General features: G+C 40.4%; 1 protein-coding gene across 10 annotated transcripts; it reads left to right on the plus strand.

Moving 5' to 3' along the window:
• The first annotated feature begins 959 nt into the window (after positions 1-959).
• On the plus strand, positions 960-14,774 carry LOC125979335 (centrosome and spindle pole-associated protein 1). 10 transcript variants are annotated; one of them, XM_068653329.1, is made up of 31 exons: positions 960-978; positions 1,126-1,216; positions 2,297-2,426; positions 2,617-2,689; positions 2,782-2,841; positions 3,097-3,200; positions 3,537-3,781; positions 3,853-3,953; positions 4,017-4,113; positions 5,139-5,196; positions 6,749-6,996; positions 7,213-7,340; positions 7,428-7,560; positions 7,927-8,038; positions 8,901-8,957; positions 9,343-9,490; positions 9,601-9,726; positions 9,892-10,005; positions 10,373-10,476; positions 10,858-11,010; positions 11,095-11,196; positions 11,382-11,474; positions 12,026-12,092; positions 12,547-12,673; positions 12,993-13,096; positions 13,187-13,264; positions 13,644-13,681; positions 13,769-13,829; positions 13,968-14,074; positions 14,218-14,332; positions 14,413-14,774. In XM_068653329.1, exons 1-31 carry the CDS (start codon positions 975-977, stop codon positions 14,484-14,486), a joined length of 3,252 nt encoding a protein of 1,083 aa, XP_068509430.1. In that variant the 5' UTR covers positions 960-974; the 3' UTR covers positions 14,487-14,774. The 10 variants fall into 10 exon arrangements, with proteins under 10 accessions (XP_068509430.1, XP_049593810.1, XP_068509476.1 ...); XM_049737853.1 differs by having other exon boundaries at positions 2,782-2,802; XM_068653375.1 differs by lacking the exon at positions 10,858-11,010.
• Positions 14,775-15,891: the final 1,117 nt, after the last annotated feature.

The following is a 15,891-nucleotide window of genomic DNA, read 5'->3' on the forward strand; positions in this document are numbered from 1 at the left end:
ACATTCCAAAAACATGCTTGGTAGGCCGATTGAAGACTCCAAATTGTCCCTAGGTGTGAGTGTGAGTGCGATTGGTTGTCTGTCTCTGTGTGCCCTGCGATTGGCTGGCAACCAGTTCAGGGTGTCCCCCGCCTACTGCCCGATGACGGCTGGGATAGGCTCCAGCACGCCCGCGACCCCCGTGGGGACTAAGCGGTTCAGAAGATGGATGGATGGATGGATGGATGGATGGATGGATGGATGGATGGATGGATGGATGGATGGATGGATGGATGGATGGATGGATGGATGGATGGATGGATGGATGGATGGATGGATGGATGGATGGATGGATGGATGGATGGACTATAAGTGTTATACTACGATACATGTGTTTACCAGCTCAGTGGCCTAAGAGGAGAGTGTCCGCCCTGAGATTGGGAGGTTGTCGAGTCATGCCAGTGACTATAACAATGATACCCATTTCTTCCCTGCTTGGCACTCAGTGTAAGGGGTTGAAATGGGGCCCCCCCTGCTGCTCACAATCATTGGGACTTTTGGCACTCAGTGTAAGTGTACAGCATTGGTCTCCAATCCCTGGGCCGCGGACCGGTACCGCTACGTAATGAAAAAAACATTACTCTCGTTATGTTGTTGGAGTACAGAAGAGGATTAGGGCCAGTGAAGAAGAAGTCAAAATTGTGACTTTAAAGTGACAATTCCCACTTTCTGACTTTAAAGTCAGAACTTTGACTTTATTCTCAGAATTTTGACTTTAAAGAGGGAATTGTCACTTTATTCTCAGAATTCTGACTTTAAAGTCAGCCCAGAAACAGTGTTAGTTGCCACTGTCACTGTCTCCCAGAGTTTTATTCTGTCATGATGAAATGTATCATAGAAAGTGCAGCATCGTGTTTTCAAAATAAAAGTTCTTTGACTTCCAGTCTGTCAGTTTGCCTCGGATTTGGCTCCACAATTTCCATGCAACGAGTGGTATGGGTACGACAGGAGTTTTTATCCCGTATATTTTCCAATAATGTACAGCAGAAACGTACCAAATCACAGTTTTTCATTTAAAATGTGTAAATCAACGTTATAGCGGTTTAAAAAAAAAAAAAAGTGCAACTAAGGATTCTATTTTGACAGGATACACAGGAATCTACATTGACATTCTCGCTTCGTTAGTGTTTAAGACGAACAAGGCGCCACAAAACAGCGCCACAAACCATTCCACCAGGTAAGTAGTTGCATCTAACGAATTTATGGTCAAGTTTGGTTAACAGCGTGAGACGTTAACGTCCCAATATTTTAATGTACGTGTTAGCTTTGTTAGCTTAAATGTTTGCCTTGATTATTTGGTTCAAGCAAAGAAGGGAGCTAAACCAAAGATATGGGGTTGGATTAGCTTGTACAACATACGACAAACCACAGTCTTAATTGTTAGTAGGCCTACCAACAAGATAAAAGCTGCACTTGCTACTATTTATAGCGTCTTAACGCTGTTTGTTGCTCACCATGGCTTACTGCGGTGCTACTGCATGTGGTTGCCAGACAACGGAAATATAACGAGGCAGTAGCCGGTGTTTTTGTTTTTTTTGTTTTTGTTTTTTGCGTGGAAGATGATTAGTGATGGACATTACAACTCTTGATTGAATCGAATTATTAAAATCAGTTCATTAAAAGAAATACTTCAAAAGATTCGCTCACTAAGTCGTTCAATTTTGCCCCACATCCACAACGGTTTGCATTTTGTCCCTAAAGTTCAATTTTAGTCTTATTTGACTAGAACACCTTCTTTCATCTTTATTGTGTCTCCCAGGTGGCTTGTAGCAAGTCGTGTATTTTGGGAGAAACGGTCTTCTTTTTGCCACTCTTCCATAAAGACAAAGCCGCCAGTCTGCCAACCTAAGAAATTCACGGCAGTTTATTTCAAATCCCTTATTTGTAACTTTTTGTCAAGAACTTTACCACAGGACGCCGTCACAGCAGTATATTTCGCAGTAGGGTTTTAAAAAAATTAGAAAGTGGTCATAAAAATTAAATACCCAATTATATTTCCTTTTGTGCTTCAACAACAATGCATTCAGCCACCTATTTTCTGAACATTTGAATGGCTCTTTTGGGGTAAGTTTGTTTTTTAAGCAAGGTGGTTAATTGTAGAAAATATGAAGTACAATTGAAAACAGACTGGTAACTACTGTCGTGCTGTCGCAGATGAAAATTTCACGGAAAATCCTAGGATAAATACAAAAGAAAAGAGTGGGAATGACATTTTCTGGGCATGTTTTTTTCCATGACAGTATTTTTACAATTTCAGGTGGTACGTTAATACCTATTGCCAGGTAGAGATGGAAGATGAGCTTGAGCTCTTCATCAGGGAGCGTAAAGCAAGACTGGCCCAAGACAGAGCTAGTTTGGAACATGACCCTCCATACATGGAAATTCAGGTGAGTTGGCATATTCATCCGAATTAGGATACACTTTTCAAATAATGACGATGATGTGATAACGTATTGTGATCAAAGGTAGTCAGCAGACTCAAATGTTTGTGGAAAAGCTCAAATGAATACTATATTATTTTAGATGTATTTTTATAAATGATCTAATTTTGTCGTTGAAAATATTTTCATCTGACAGGAAAGACCTCATAGAGGCTATGGGTCCCTGCTCAAGGAGAACATCCCCCCCGGGTTAACTGCTCAAAAGATAGGTACAGTAATTCTCATTGTAAATTTCAGTTCCCTATGATGTGTTTGTTGCAGTAAATTTGCCATTTCAGCAAATTTGTCACATTTTCATCAGATCTCCACAGTGACAATGGAGGTACTGCCTCGGCTTTAAAAAGGTCATCTGGAGTGGAAGGTCCTGTGGTTTATACTGCTCGTCTCCTCACATACTCAAATAATGTTAAGCAATCAATCAGCATTATAACACTTTTTTAATGTTTCATTCAAGTCATGTTTTGTTTGCAAATTTGATTGTTTAATGGGAAACATGCACAGCGACGGATTATATGAGCCAAGGATAGCCACTGTAAAATGGTAACATTTTATTTGTCTTGTTTTGAAATCCCTCCAATGAAGTCTATTAAAATATTGTTTGGTGTGTTTCTGTCAGTGGAAAGCAGCAATGTGGGTCTTCCCCTTGGTGTGGAGTACCAAAAGAAGAAAGACAGGCTTCAGCATGAGCTTCGCATGGACTACAGAAACTACATTGCACAGGTGACAGATTTAGCAGTGCTTACATAAAAGTCATGATTCCTTACAGATAAAATTCCCACGTGCCCAAATAATGACACTCGTTCTGTTATGTTCAACTTCCTCTGCAATGACCTGCAACTTGCACAGTTTGAAAAAATGAATTGATACAGCTGTGTTAGCCTGCAGTTATCGTCAAGATGTAATTAACCATTTACTAATGCACAAGCACCACCCATGAAATTGTGACTGCTGAATTTCTTGACCACTTGGAAGTTAAAAAAATAATACCAACAACATGAGGAATAATTGAACTTTATATCATTAAAAAGAAATCTGTGTATATCCATCTTTTTGTAGCAAGCGGGTGTCCTCAGACAGCACCCCCTTTCACGGAGGGATGTAGGCACTCTAACAGATGTCCGTAAGGAATCTTGCAGAGGTCTTTCTCCTCCTGAGAGTCCCACACATCAGGTCAGGCGACGAGAGACGACGCCTGTGGACCAGGAGTTGGAGGAAGAGCAATACACAGAGCTCAGAAGTCGCAGGCGAATGGGGTTGGACTGCAGTTACAACAAGCCACAACCCAAAAAGGTTCATGGCAGGTAGTTAGAATACATAGCTTTTCGGCTGTTTCTTTTTCTGTATGTTCTGTTAAGTTTGGGCTTTTTTTCAGGGAAGAGAGGGACAGTCCTTCAGGTTTTGTCAGCCAAGGCAGACGATCAAGAGCACTGATCAAAGCTGATGATGCTGAATTTTCGACCAGTCTTTTAATTGGTAAAAAGGACTTGTAGGACGCAGCTAATGAATGAAGTTTTTAATACAAACACATTTTTTCAGGAGAAATTCATACAGATGAAACCTTACAAAGGAGGAAAGAGCGCTACAGAGAGGAGCTGCAGGAACAGATAGCTGAGCAGCACAGAAACAAACAGAGGCAAGTCTTAACTGAGCTTGATTTTGACTGATTTATGATTCATGCTAACAAAACACACTCACATGTAAACAAGTTAATGTATCAAGGAATTTAAAAGCTCATAATGCTTGAACTACAATCACGAGTGCACTGAGCCCTGAATAAATGCACAAGTATGTTGCATGAAATGTATCTCAAAGTAAACACTCTTAAAACAGATTTGCTTTCAAAAAACCTACAACAGTAACTGAAACATCTCAAATCTGACAAAAGCCATGAAGTTGGTGGGTGAGCTGAAGCCTAGTCCAGCTGACTTTAGATGTTTTGCCAGCCAATAAGAGGGCACATAAAGATAAACAACCATTCAATGTTACATTCACACACATGGGCAATTTAGAGTCTTAAGTAAACCTTGCATGCATAATTTTGCAAGGTTGGCCGAAGCTAGAATCCGGTGGGGGGTTTATGCAAGCTCCACGCAGGAGGGTCTGAACTGAGCCAAACCCAGAACCTCTGAACTATTAGGGATATGTGCTAACCATCCAGAGTACATAACATGATACTATTCTGAAAATTATTGAAAATTGTATTGGATTTGTAGTATGTGGAATTAGTAAAAAAAAAGTCATTATGAAGAAAAAGCATATAAAAATTGAAGCACAGGTCATGTTTTTTGGGGATATTGAAAAAGACATTCACCCCGAACATCCCCCTTTCCCTAATCATGGGTGCGTTCAAAAATATGTTTGGAGGGCTGCTTCACTCTGACTTAGGAAAATCAATGTTCTGTTATTCAGAGTTAACCCAAAAAATTAATGCTGGAGCTCCAGTCTTTCAGGCACTACGAGGAAAGGAAGCATTTTTCAGTCTGCTTTCCTGCGGGGCTACAGACATCTGAATAGTTTCAGTTGAAAGTCAGAGGATTTGGATAGTTTTAATTTTAGCAGTGGTTCCCAATAATCAATTATTTGACAGTTAATTGATTTATTGGTGTGCCGCTCAAGTAGTATATGTTTAACCATATACTAAATGTATACTTTGTACAGGGAAAAAGATTTGGAGCTAAAAGTTGCCGCAACTGGGGTGAACGATCCAGAGAAACAGGTCAGCATATGTTTGACGTACCGCTGCACAATATAACATTTAAGCATTGTCATCGGAATGTACTGTGCGGACACGACATCACAGGTCCTGCGATGTTGGACGCAGATAAAATCAGTGTTCTATCTAAACTGAAGGGGTACCTGTATTTTTTTTTTCATCATAGTGCATGTGATCAGTTAATAAATAATGCTCCAAATAAAAGGCAAAACAGCCTTGCTTCAAGTCACTTGTCACTCCCAGCTCTAGTTTAAGTAAGAATTACGTCACTGCACAGTGGCACTCATGGGAAATGTGGTTGACTTAGGCCAAAACACTACCACTTTTGTCCTTGTGGCACTGCTATAATCAACAAAAACTGAAAAGCTCCCTAGGGGGGCTATAACTCTTTTTAAAATCTCGAATTGTGGTACAGTATAGTAGGGATAGGCATTGTTCATACTGCAGGTGTTATTTTGTTTTTTTGCCCAGTGTGGCGATTTTCCCCCCAACAAATGCCACGTCACAAATTGTTTGATAAGACAGTGTGACAAGTAATGATCGACAAAGAAGCAGAAAACAGTCGGTGGCAGGAAAAAAAACTTTTAGGGTTGATGAATATCTGGTGGACAGGTCATTTGAAGCACAAAATCCCTGAAATGGCCACAAATGCTTCACGACAGACCTACACGAGTGGCAAGAATTACTTCCATAAACACACTGTGCCGCGTGCCACTTGAAGGACCAATTCCGTCCACATTAAGTCACTTTTTCTTTTCTTCTTTTTATTGTTTTAATGAGAACGACCACACAAACTACTTAACAAAAAATCTGAATTGCGCATCTTTTCAGTGTAAACAAGTATATTAGTGGCCAATGTAAATGACATACGTTTAGGTCACAAAGCTTTTAAATGACATTTGCTCTTAGGTAATCATCTCCATGTCATAAAGCTTTAATAGCTACCGTCAGGCAAAGTGATTCACAAAGTGAGATGTGTCAGGAAGACTGAGACTTTGAAAAGGTCTTCGGGACACAAAGAGGTGAAAGACAATGTCCATGACAGGCCAAAGTTACAGAAAGTAACAACTGAAGTTTTCAGTCTTAGATAAGCAACTTTGGCAAGAGGCAACGAGGTAATTTCCTTTTGCGCCTATGAAAAGACACTGTATTCTCTTGATCTTCAATGTTGTAATGTAATTATTTGTACGTAGTTTCTATTTTATTTGAAGACTGCACACCAGCTGCAAATAAAGTGAAGCGCACATCTGAAAAATTGTTACCTAGTCTTTAAGGTCAAATGCTAAGAGCGCACCTGTACTGTATAAACTTGTCACCCATACCAGAGTTTAGGTTTGTTCAAGCATTTTAACATGATCAATTAGAAAACAGCAACGATCCCTACGTTTACAAAAAAAAAGCAATGCTTTTTTTTTTTTTTTGACAAGTATCAAATTTGTAGATTACATCTACACTGCCCATCAATACTGAGCAGAGCTTTATGGCTTATGCTGATGTGAGGTAGCCACCTAAAATCTGGTCATAGCAAATTTGTTTGTTTGTCTCTTCACATTAGCCCAACCGAATCAGGCAATTTGGACTGAGCAAGAGAAAAGAGTCTCAGCTGTCACGGCATTCCATGTTGGGTCAAAGCGAATCATCATCCAGCTTCCCTAATCATGATAAGACGAGCGTTAACGGCAGGCTGATGCCTCCACCTGATCTTGCCTTTCAATTTCCACTCATTGAGTGCCATGGAGATGGGCCAACTCCCAATAGACAGCCTGTTGGCCGCCCCTTCCCTAGAGCAATGGGCGCTTCCAGGTATGCATTGTTTGTAACTTTTTTTCCTTCTCTAATTGTTGGAAACATAACTTAACCAGAAGGGCTGCACCTCCTGATAGACGATTAGATCAGGGAGGGTAACCTTTAGTCTGTGAATTTTTGTTTGTTTTAGTTTGACCTGTTGCTGTAGAGCTAATGACTTAAAATCCTTTGAATATGACAAAAAGATTAATTCCACTTTGCTTCATTCTTCAGAATTCCTTTCCCCCCTCCTCATTCCGCTTATGCAGGCAATGAAGCATTCAGCGGTCCCTATCCAGAGCCCCATTACTACTACTACAACAACAACAACAGAAATCTGCCTGACCCAAACCTTGCCTATTGTGAGTATTAAACTCTTCTGTTGATTAGGAACCACACTTTTATCTTAAACAGTCAACTTGACAAGTTTGATATCACTCCCTCTTTAGACGGTCATTTGCCTTACCCTGCTATGGGACTTCCCCTGATTTACTACAACATGTCACCTGGAGGAGATGTGCCAAGTCGGCTTGGTGACTCAAGCCCCCAAAGTGGAAGCAGTTTCCCTGAGTCCTCTCCACTGTAAACATTCCCGCTTCTCTGTTTAAGTCAGTTTAGCCTCAATGTAATCCTTAAATGTTGTTAGTCTTTGAGGATACAATGAGGATCCAGTGCTGCACTTTTCTGCTGCCTTCCTTGTTAAAATAAAACTGACACGGCAGGACTAAGTTCAGCTACGTTTTTATTCTTTTCTCCCAACAACTAAACACACACCCTTGTGTGCCCTCTGTCTCTGGGTTCCATCATCATAGTTTCAACAAGAGTGCATTTGAGCCAGATCACATTACAAATTCTCAACATTGTACATTAATAGGTTAATTGATAGAGCCTTATTATGGGAAAATAAATGACCTTTGAATTGTAAATAATTATTTTTCTTCCTGGCAGGCCCAATACCGAGACTGTTACAACAGGTCCCCATACTGGGCTTATGCTTCCAGAGAAGTTCAGGTCAACAAGGGAAAAGACTTTGGACTACGCAGAATCCCTGAAAAAACAGGTAAGTTGTACTGTAGAAATTCATATCAAATGAACATGCTGACATTCAAACATACGTAACGGTTGTCAGCTAGTACTGTCAGCCTCATTGTATACACAAAAAACTGATGAAGGGATTTTAAAAATAACATGTTCTGTGTAGACAGTGTCTGCCTTCATGAAATGTTATTCTCGCCTTAAATTTCATCCATCCATTTTCTGTCCCACTTGTCCCCATGGGGGTCGCGGGCGCGCTGTAGCCTATCCCAGCAGTCATCGGGCAGTAGGCGGGGGACACCCTGAACCGGTTGCCAGCCAATCGCAGGGCACACAGAGACGAACAACCATCCGCACTCACACCTACGGGCAATTTGGAGTGCTTAATCAGCCTACCATGCATATTTTTGGAACGTGGGAGGAAACCGGAGTGCCCAGAGAAAACGCACGCAGGCACGGGGAGAACATGCAAACTCCACACAGGGAGGGCCGACGTTTATTTCAACATTTGCATCTGCTTTTACTTTGGGAAAACAATGCTGATTTTTATCACAAATGTTAGGGACCAAACCAGCAACTGAATCATCACATTGTTTGTACATTTTCAGTATTTTCTATATAAAATATTCTGGTTTTGAATAAGGGCTGGAAAGTAATGATTTTTTTTATTAATCAATTGTTTAAAAATAATTAGTTGCAGCCCTCATATCAGCCTGAACCTCATGGAGATATATTCCTAATTCGCAGCTCTGTTGATGACACGCATTTTTTAATTTATATAAATGGGAATGAATGTATATGACCAGCACATACATACTGTATGAAAATGTGAGGTGGTTGAAGAGAAGTTTGACGAGGTTGAGATTCATTGATTCATTGCATCTTAGTTTGCAACATGTTGGCAGAACGATGCCAGGGAAAGGAGCAGCAAGCTATTGAACAAGGTAAAATCAATTTAAGACCAGCCCTATACTATCCTTGGATCCCCACGTCTAAAGACATGTATTTATTAGATGTGTTTGTTATACTGTCAGATGTTAAATGCTCCTGTGCCACACCAACACTGTCCCAGTCCTCCTTTGTTTTTTTCTGTAGTGCCTCTCGTCATTTGTTGTGTAGGACCCTATTACTCCCGATCGCATCTTTTATCCTTGTATAGAAATGGACTTTTGTTGTCCAATGGTAGTTCTTAATGTATGATCTATTTATTTGGTCAAATGGAATAAAAAAAATAGTCTTGCCGTAAATATTTATGGTGAATCACTGGTTTGAGCATGCGTAGCGTTGCAGGATTTTCAGCTGACTAACGAATCGCTGTTTATTTTTAAGATTCAGGAGCAACAAGAGCGGAAGCGTTTAGAGAGGGAGGAGCAGGAGCGCTACGAGGCCAAGATCGAAGCTGACATGAAGAGGCATCAGCCTTGGGGGCGAGGTGGAGGTGGAGCTCCACTCAAAGACAGTACAGGAAATCTGATTGGTCTGTCCTACTGTTACCCTCAACGCTTTGCCTAATAATACCCAATTTGATAACTACACTACTCGCTTTTATTCACATATAATAATAAGCCTTTGTTTTCTCATGGCCAGCTGACCTCAAGCAGATGCACAAGTTGAACGTAGAAGCCTGCAGTAACCCAAAACAGCAGCAGAGAGCCCCAGCTGTGACAGCCACCTTCCCAGTTGAACACTCCAACCCTAACATCAGCATCTCTGGTAATGTACCAATGCAAATTATCCATGACAATAGTGCTGGAGCTTGTTTCCTTATTAATCCTTAACTGTAATTTATCTCATTCGCAAATTGATCTTCTACAAAAAACAAAACAACAACAAACCAATGCATGTAACTAGTATTTTGAAGGGAATTTCCTTTTGCAGGCCACCAGATAGACAAATTGATTGAAGACTCTCACACTAACCTGGAGCAGCAACAGGAAGCCCCAGTTGTGTTTGCAGCCGGCCCAGCTGAGAATCCAAACGACAAGATCTCTGGTACTGTAGAGAAAGAAGTATCCATGACGGTCATGCTGTAACGCACTTAAGTAATATTCTTTTTAACACTATAGCCATGAAAAATAGCATGAGAAGAAAATGACTATGATCTTGCTTGAAATACACTATGAAAAATATGCTGTATGCTGTATGTAAAAAAATCAATCCATGTAAACTTGTGGACTGCGTTCCCTAAGCACTAAACCTATCCAGACACAACATAAATATGTGTTTTTATAACAGTAAGGCCTACTGACTTTCCCCCCACAAATTAAAGCCTTTGTGATTTGGAAATTGCATTCTACTACACTAATTGTTCAGCTTTAAACTTCTATTTTTTTCCTTTTTGTGTGCGTACGTGTGTTAGGTTTCAACAATGTTCAAACGCCCCAGATTGCCCCGGGCACTGTGTCTAAGCCTAAACAGCAACAACCTGATAAGCAAGAATACAGAGCTTACCTGAAAATGCAGGTATCTCCTAAAGCTATGTTGGTTCAAGAAGTTCTTCCTAGAAAAGCTAATGAGGTCAATGTGGGGTTTTTTTTTGGGGGGGGGGGGGGGGGGGTGTTGTTCAAACTCAGAATTGAGAGTTGATGTTGACCTGAAAGACTGTGTGAGTGATTGCTACACTGCATACAGGTTTGGATGTTAGTCAGGTCCAATATTAGTCCATCATGTGGAGATTTTGTTGGGCTGCTTATGTACAGAGACATACAGATTGAAATCAGACACCATTGTCTTTCACAAAGATATTCCCTCACCCCTCCAAGCTCCATTTGGCGTACCTATCCAGAAAGCTGCTTCATGATTTTGAATCTAGGTAAAGATATTTTCAGCTGCCTTTCCTTTCAGATAGAGGAGAAGCAGCAAAAACAGGCAGAGGAAAGAGAACGGAACAGACTGGAGGATGAAAAGCTAGAGAGGAAAATGGCAGAGGATAGGGCTCGCATGAAGAGGGAGTATGAAGAAGAACAAGAGAAGCTGAAACAAAAAGTGCTATTAAAAGTGTGTTGACTTTTGTACAAAAGCACAATGCCTCAAAACTTGATTCTGGATCATTTTGTGAGGTGGCTGCAATCTGCATCACAGGAAAAGGCCAGGGAACAGAAGGATATAGAAGCCGAAAAAAAGAAGACTGAAGAGAGGGAGAAAGCAGTACAGAAGAAACGTGAACAAGAGAAGCTTGCTCAGGTATCTTTACTCTGGTCTTTGCTTGGTTACTTGTAGCCTGCAATTCATAGTTTAATAGCCATCATTGGTAGTACAGTATTAAGTGTCCTAAAAGAGAGAAAAATGTGTCACAATGAAATTTACAAGACTATACTAAATAGATTTTGCCCTGTGTGTCATGTTTACCATTTTTCCTGTGGCTTTAGGTCAAGCGGGAGTTGTCCACTCCAGTTCCCACTCTGCAAAAGAGCCCCCAGTCTCCCATTGTTGAGACCCGTCATTCCTCTCCTCCACGCTCAGTGAGTCTCACGTATGCGTATACAAACCATATAAACAAACCTAAGGTGAACGTGATTATAGGCTGCCTGTGATTATAGGCTGCCTGCAGTGAAGAGCAAGAATACTATAAAAAATAATGGGGTTATACAGTAGGCTTATTAAGAAATGACAAGTTTTCAAATTGTTTAGACGTGCCAAAGTACCTCGGCAGCACCCAGGGTTGCAGTTGTTCTGCATCGTACTACATTTCATACATAATGTAATTCAATATCTTCACACGCTGTAATTTAAAAGCCCAACATTTAAAAGCAGTTTGAGATTTACAAGTACTTTTATTTCTTCACTCCAATAATTAAGGGAGCAAGCAATCCATGTGACCGTATTAAAGAGAACTATCGAGAGAAGAACAGTTTTTAAGGCGTAATTTTGGAGGGGGCATATATACATGTGATATTCACAAGATTTTATGGTATGTTTCCTGTGTTGCTAACTCGTAAAACAGAAATACCTTTGTTTCACAAGTGTGACTTGGTCATTCTGACCCTTCCACTTTTTCCATTCATGTCTGAAGGGGAATTATTTTCCTGGCCACCAGTCCCCCCCTGTCCCTGCTTGCAGGAATCAACAACGAGCAGCAGGTGTGTATACACACTACGAGCTTTTGTATTATAAAGTAAAAACGCTGTAAACTTTTTTTTTTTTTTTTTTCCGCATCCATCCGGTGTTAAAGTTGAACTCCCTTTAGGGTACAATTTGGTTCGGTATTCAAGGCCCTTCCATTATACCAAAATGGGAACTTCCTATCCCGTGGTACTCTGCTTACGTTCACATAAATGCTTACGTTCACATAAATGCAGACTTATACAAAGAGGCTTTTATGATGTCCATTAATAGCACTTGGAGTTTTGACTATTTTGGCAAAGACTACTACCACACAATAATTAATAACCCATCTAGCCTTCTGTTGTCTTATACATATGTGACTGCTTTTATAAGAAAAACATGGAACAACAACAAAATGTGAGTTTTGTGTTCCCATTCTATTGTGGCTCTCACAGAATTGACGATATTATGCATTGTTTCTGTTTTCAGTCAATAAACGTGATGTGTACAGTGTACTGTCAGCTTTGCGTCGGGAGATTTGCGCTGAGCAAAAGCGACTTGAAAGTCATCTGCATCAGGGCGGTTATGATGAAATGGATTCCGGAATGTACCGAAGGTCAGATCTCTTTATGTTTCACAATAGTCCGTTTTCAATTACATCCTGGCATGAAACAATTTATCGAGTTGTGGGGTCTTGGAATGTCCCAATCTGATCATGTGATCGTAAATTGGGACACGGTATCGCGACTTTCGGCTAAATTTTTATTTATTTATCTTTTGTGTAGTATATGCAGTGATGGGCAGATGTGTATAGCAGTGTAAATAGAGTTTTAAATTATTAATTTCACTCATTTATCTTTCAAACCGCTTATTCTCACAAGAGTTGGAGGCGTGACCTATTCCAGCATCTAAAATCTTCCTCTCGATTAAAACAGACTTGTACGTCTGCTGGGGCTTGCGGCTCCAGTTCGAAAGCCCCACTCCAGAAATATGGAACCAAGTAATCTTCAAATTCATGACTCGCTTCAGCTCCACGCAGGTTGATGAACTTCAGTTGTTAATTGCATTTTTTTTCTAGAATTGATAACTGCAGCAAATTACGACTGACTGGTTTGTATGTGCATGCCAGATCGAGAATCAAGTCTCAGCTCCGTCGATATTGAGAGGATGGAGAAGCCCAGCAGCCAGAGATCCACATGCACCAAGGGTTCGAGAACAGTGCTTCTAATTAACGTTGTAAAATAGATAGTTTTATGTGGGTATGTGAAGCCCTTTGAGGCGTTTCTGTGCTTAACGCTACATTAATGAATTTCACATTTGACTTGATTTGTACCTTCTTGATTGTGTTAGTCTTCATGAGACTGCCATGTCCTGATGATAAAAAGAAAAATACAGGAATGGCGAATGTTTTACCAAATACAAATGTCTACCCCAATATTTTTACCAGCATTGTTGAACAGATGAGGTTTTCCATTTGTAATTTCTTGAGCGAAAACTGGGAGCCTTTTTTTGTAGTTGTGAATGTAATGTAATCAATTTGTTCTTGCTGCTTGTGGAAGCCAAAAAATAAACATGTTGTGTTTCAGACTATTTTGACGTATACCCAACTCATCAAAACGATCGGGTGAGTGACACAAATTGTTTGTTTTCTCCTGTGAACTTCTTGGAAACTGTTGGCACAGAGTTGTGAATGGCGCTGTCTGTGTTTCAGGAGAGCGTGATAGGAAGACATGCAAGAGGATCTCTCCTCGAGTCGGATAGTGTTTTTCTCGGTAAGAGATGAGCCCTGTACTTGAACTGATGGACTCAAAGCAACTTGCTGTGTTGGTTTTAAGAGCACAAATCATATATCATTCCAATGTCCTCGAGTGGCATTAATAGATTAATTTTCTGCTTTTGGGTATGCTCAGCTCCTTTGGGAGATGTTTTTCCTGTGCCAAGTTCCCCAGAGCCTGAAGAGACACCGCTCACAGCACGGGAAACGAGGAGGCTGACCAAACAGTCAGAGTATTCTTCGGTGCTCACTTTTACCTTACTTGATCTATGTATTTCCGATATTATGTTCATCCCAGTGTCCGTGTGACATTATTACTGCTGTAATGCGATATTGAGGAACCTTACTCATTACTCATCTTTTGTTTTGCATTCTTTAATGATTAGGAACCACTAGACAACACCGCCAACTCCGGTAGCAGGAAGCGGCGAGAAGCAGAGTCGAGCAGTGAGGAAAAAAGCCAGGAAAAGATGTCGCCATGTCGTGCTGCAAACACAGCAGGTACAGTTTGTGACTTATTAATATAAATGTTCAACGCTTTCGGTAATTACGGTGCGTGACTACAACTTCCTGATCTTCAGGAACGGTGGACCTGTCTGACGATGACTCTTTACTTCCCCAAATTTCTCACCTCAATCACAAACATCAAAGTTAATAGAATCCTTCTCAACCGATCCCTGGATGCGACCTTGTACTTCAGAAACGATCACCAAAGAGTGACCATTTGACATCGTAGGAGTCTGTTTACTCTGTCACTGACTTAGCAGATTAGATTTGAAGTTCCTGTTTAGTATTTGACAAACGACTAGGTCAGTCAGAATGTTTGGTCCTGATCAATAGCTTGGTGTCAAATGTTTTGTGACTTTACAGGGAAACCTATTTAATAATTTCTTTTATATTGTTTTCATGCAATGAAAGTTTAAATAAATTATTCTTCAGTATATCTTATGACTAGTTTATTTTATCAAATAAAATTATCATTTTGTGTGAGTGATTATAATAAAGAATATTACCTCCAAACTATTTTTTTTAAAATAGCTTAAAGCCAGTTTAAAGTTGTACTACACAGGTTATACGGACAAATAGGAACTGATCAAATTATGTTTAAAGCTGCAAGTGCAAGACTTTTAGGACGTGAACTGACAGTTGACAAGTTCACTCTGTAAAACAGTGCCTTGTTTCCACCTGACCACAAAGTTAACTTATTTGAAAATTAGCTAATGGTGGAATCATTTCAGCCACATGACATCGAGCGAGAGACAAATTATTTTCAGCAACAAATATGAAGCTACGCTACACAGTGATTGCAAGAAATTTTGGCTTGTGACAAAACGCATAGCCTACAGATGCTACACAAGATGTTTTTCCATAAATCCAAAACAAAAAAGTGAAAATGTGCTAATTGAGGATCCATTAAGTATTTTGTTTACAATCAGATGAGATTTGAACCCCCAAACTGCAGAGCTGACTTATGCCCCCCAAATGAAATTATTTTTGGAGTCATTATTTGATTCTAGTGATTTGTGTTACGAAAGACAGACTAGGGGGTGGGCAGCACACACGGACAATGATTCACGCTGACCATCACACCTATGGACAATTAGTGTTCAATTCACCTCCAATGCATGATTTTGGAATGTGGGAGGAAGCCAGAGCACGCAGAGAAACACGGCGGCACGGGGAGAGCATACAGATTCTACAGGAAAATCGTAGGGCGGATTCAAATCCAAGACCTTATGCACTGAGGTGCATGTGCTATCCAGTCATCTTGCGTAATGAAATAAAGTTCTTCCACTTTAAAGGCGCACTGACATGGGCTTTGCAGCAACAACACCGACCGTCTTCTGGGCTCCCCACTACAGTGTCAAAACACTCTTTAAATTTCGCCTAGTCCAACAGGAAGTTCTACTGCTAGCCTAGCATTGAATGATTTTTGGGTGGGCGTGGCCAAGGCTCGCCCACACTTTTTTTGCTTCACCTGTTCCACATTTTACATTGGGTCTTAGACGTCAGCACTTTAAGAACACATGCACTACATATATACATATAGTGTGTATATA

The sequence above is a fragment of the Syngnathus scovelli genome, chromosome 1 (genome assembly GCF_024217435.2).
Source record: "Syngnathus scovelli strain Florida chromosome 1, RoL_Ssco_1.2, whole genome shotgun sequence".
NCBI classification, from domain to species: domain Eukaryota; kingdom Metazoa; phylum Chordata; class Actinopteri; order Syngnathiformes; family Syngnathidae; genus Syngnathus; species Syngnathus scovelli.

What these genes read in the sequence shown, in the direction of transcription:
- LOC125979335 (XM_068653329.1), top strand. An exon ending in GCCACAAACCATTCCACCAG is followed by an intron (nt 1,217 to 2,296) that starts GTAAGTAGTTGC and finishes TTACAATTTCAG; the next exon opens with GTGGTACGTTAATACCTATT. An exon ending in GCAGCAAGCTATTGAACAAG is followed by an intron (nt 8,958 to 9,342) that starts GTAAAATCAATT and finishes TTTATTTTTAAG; the next exon opens with ATTCAGGAGCAACAAGAGCG.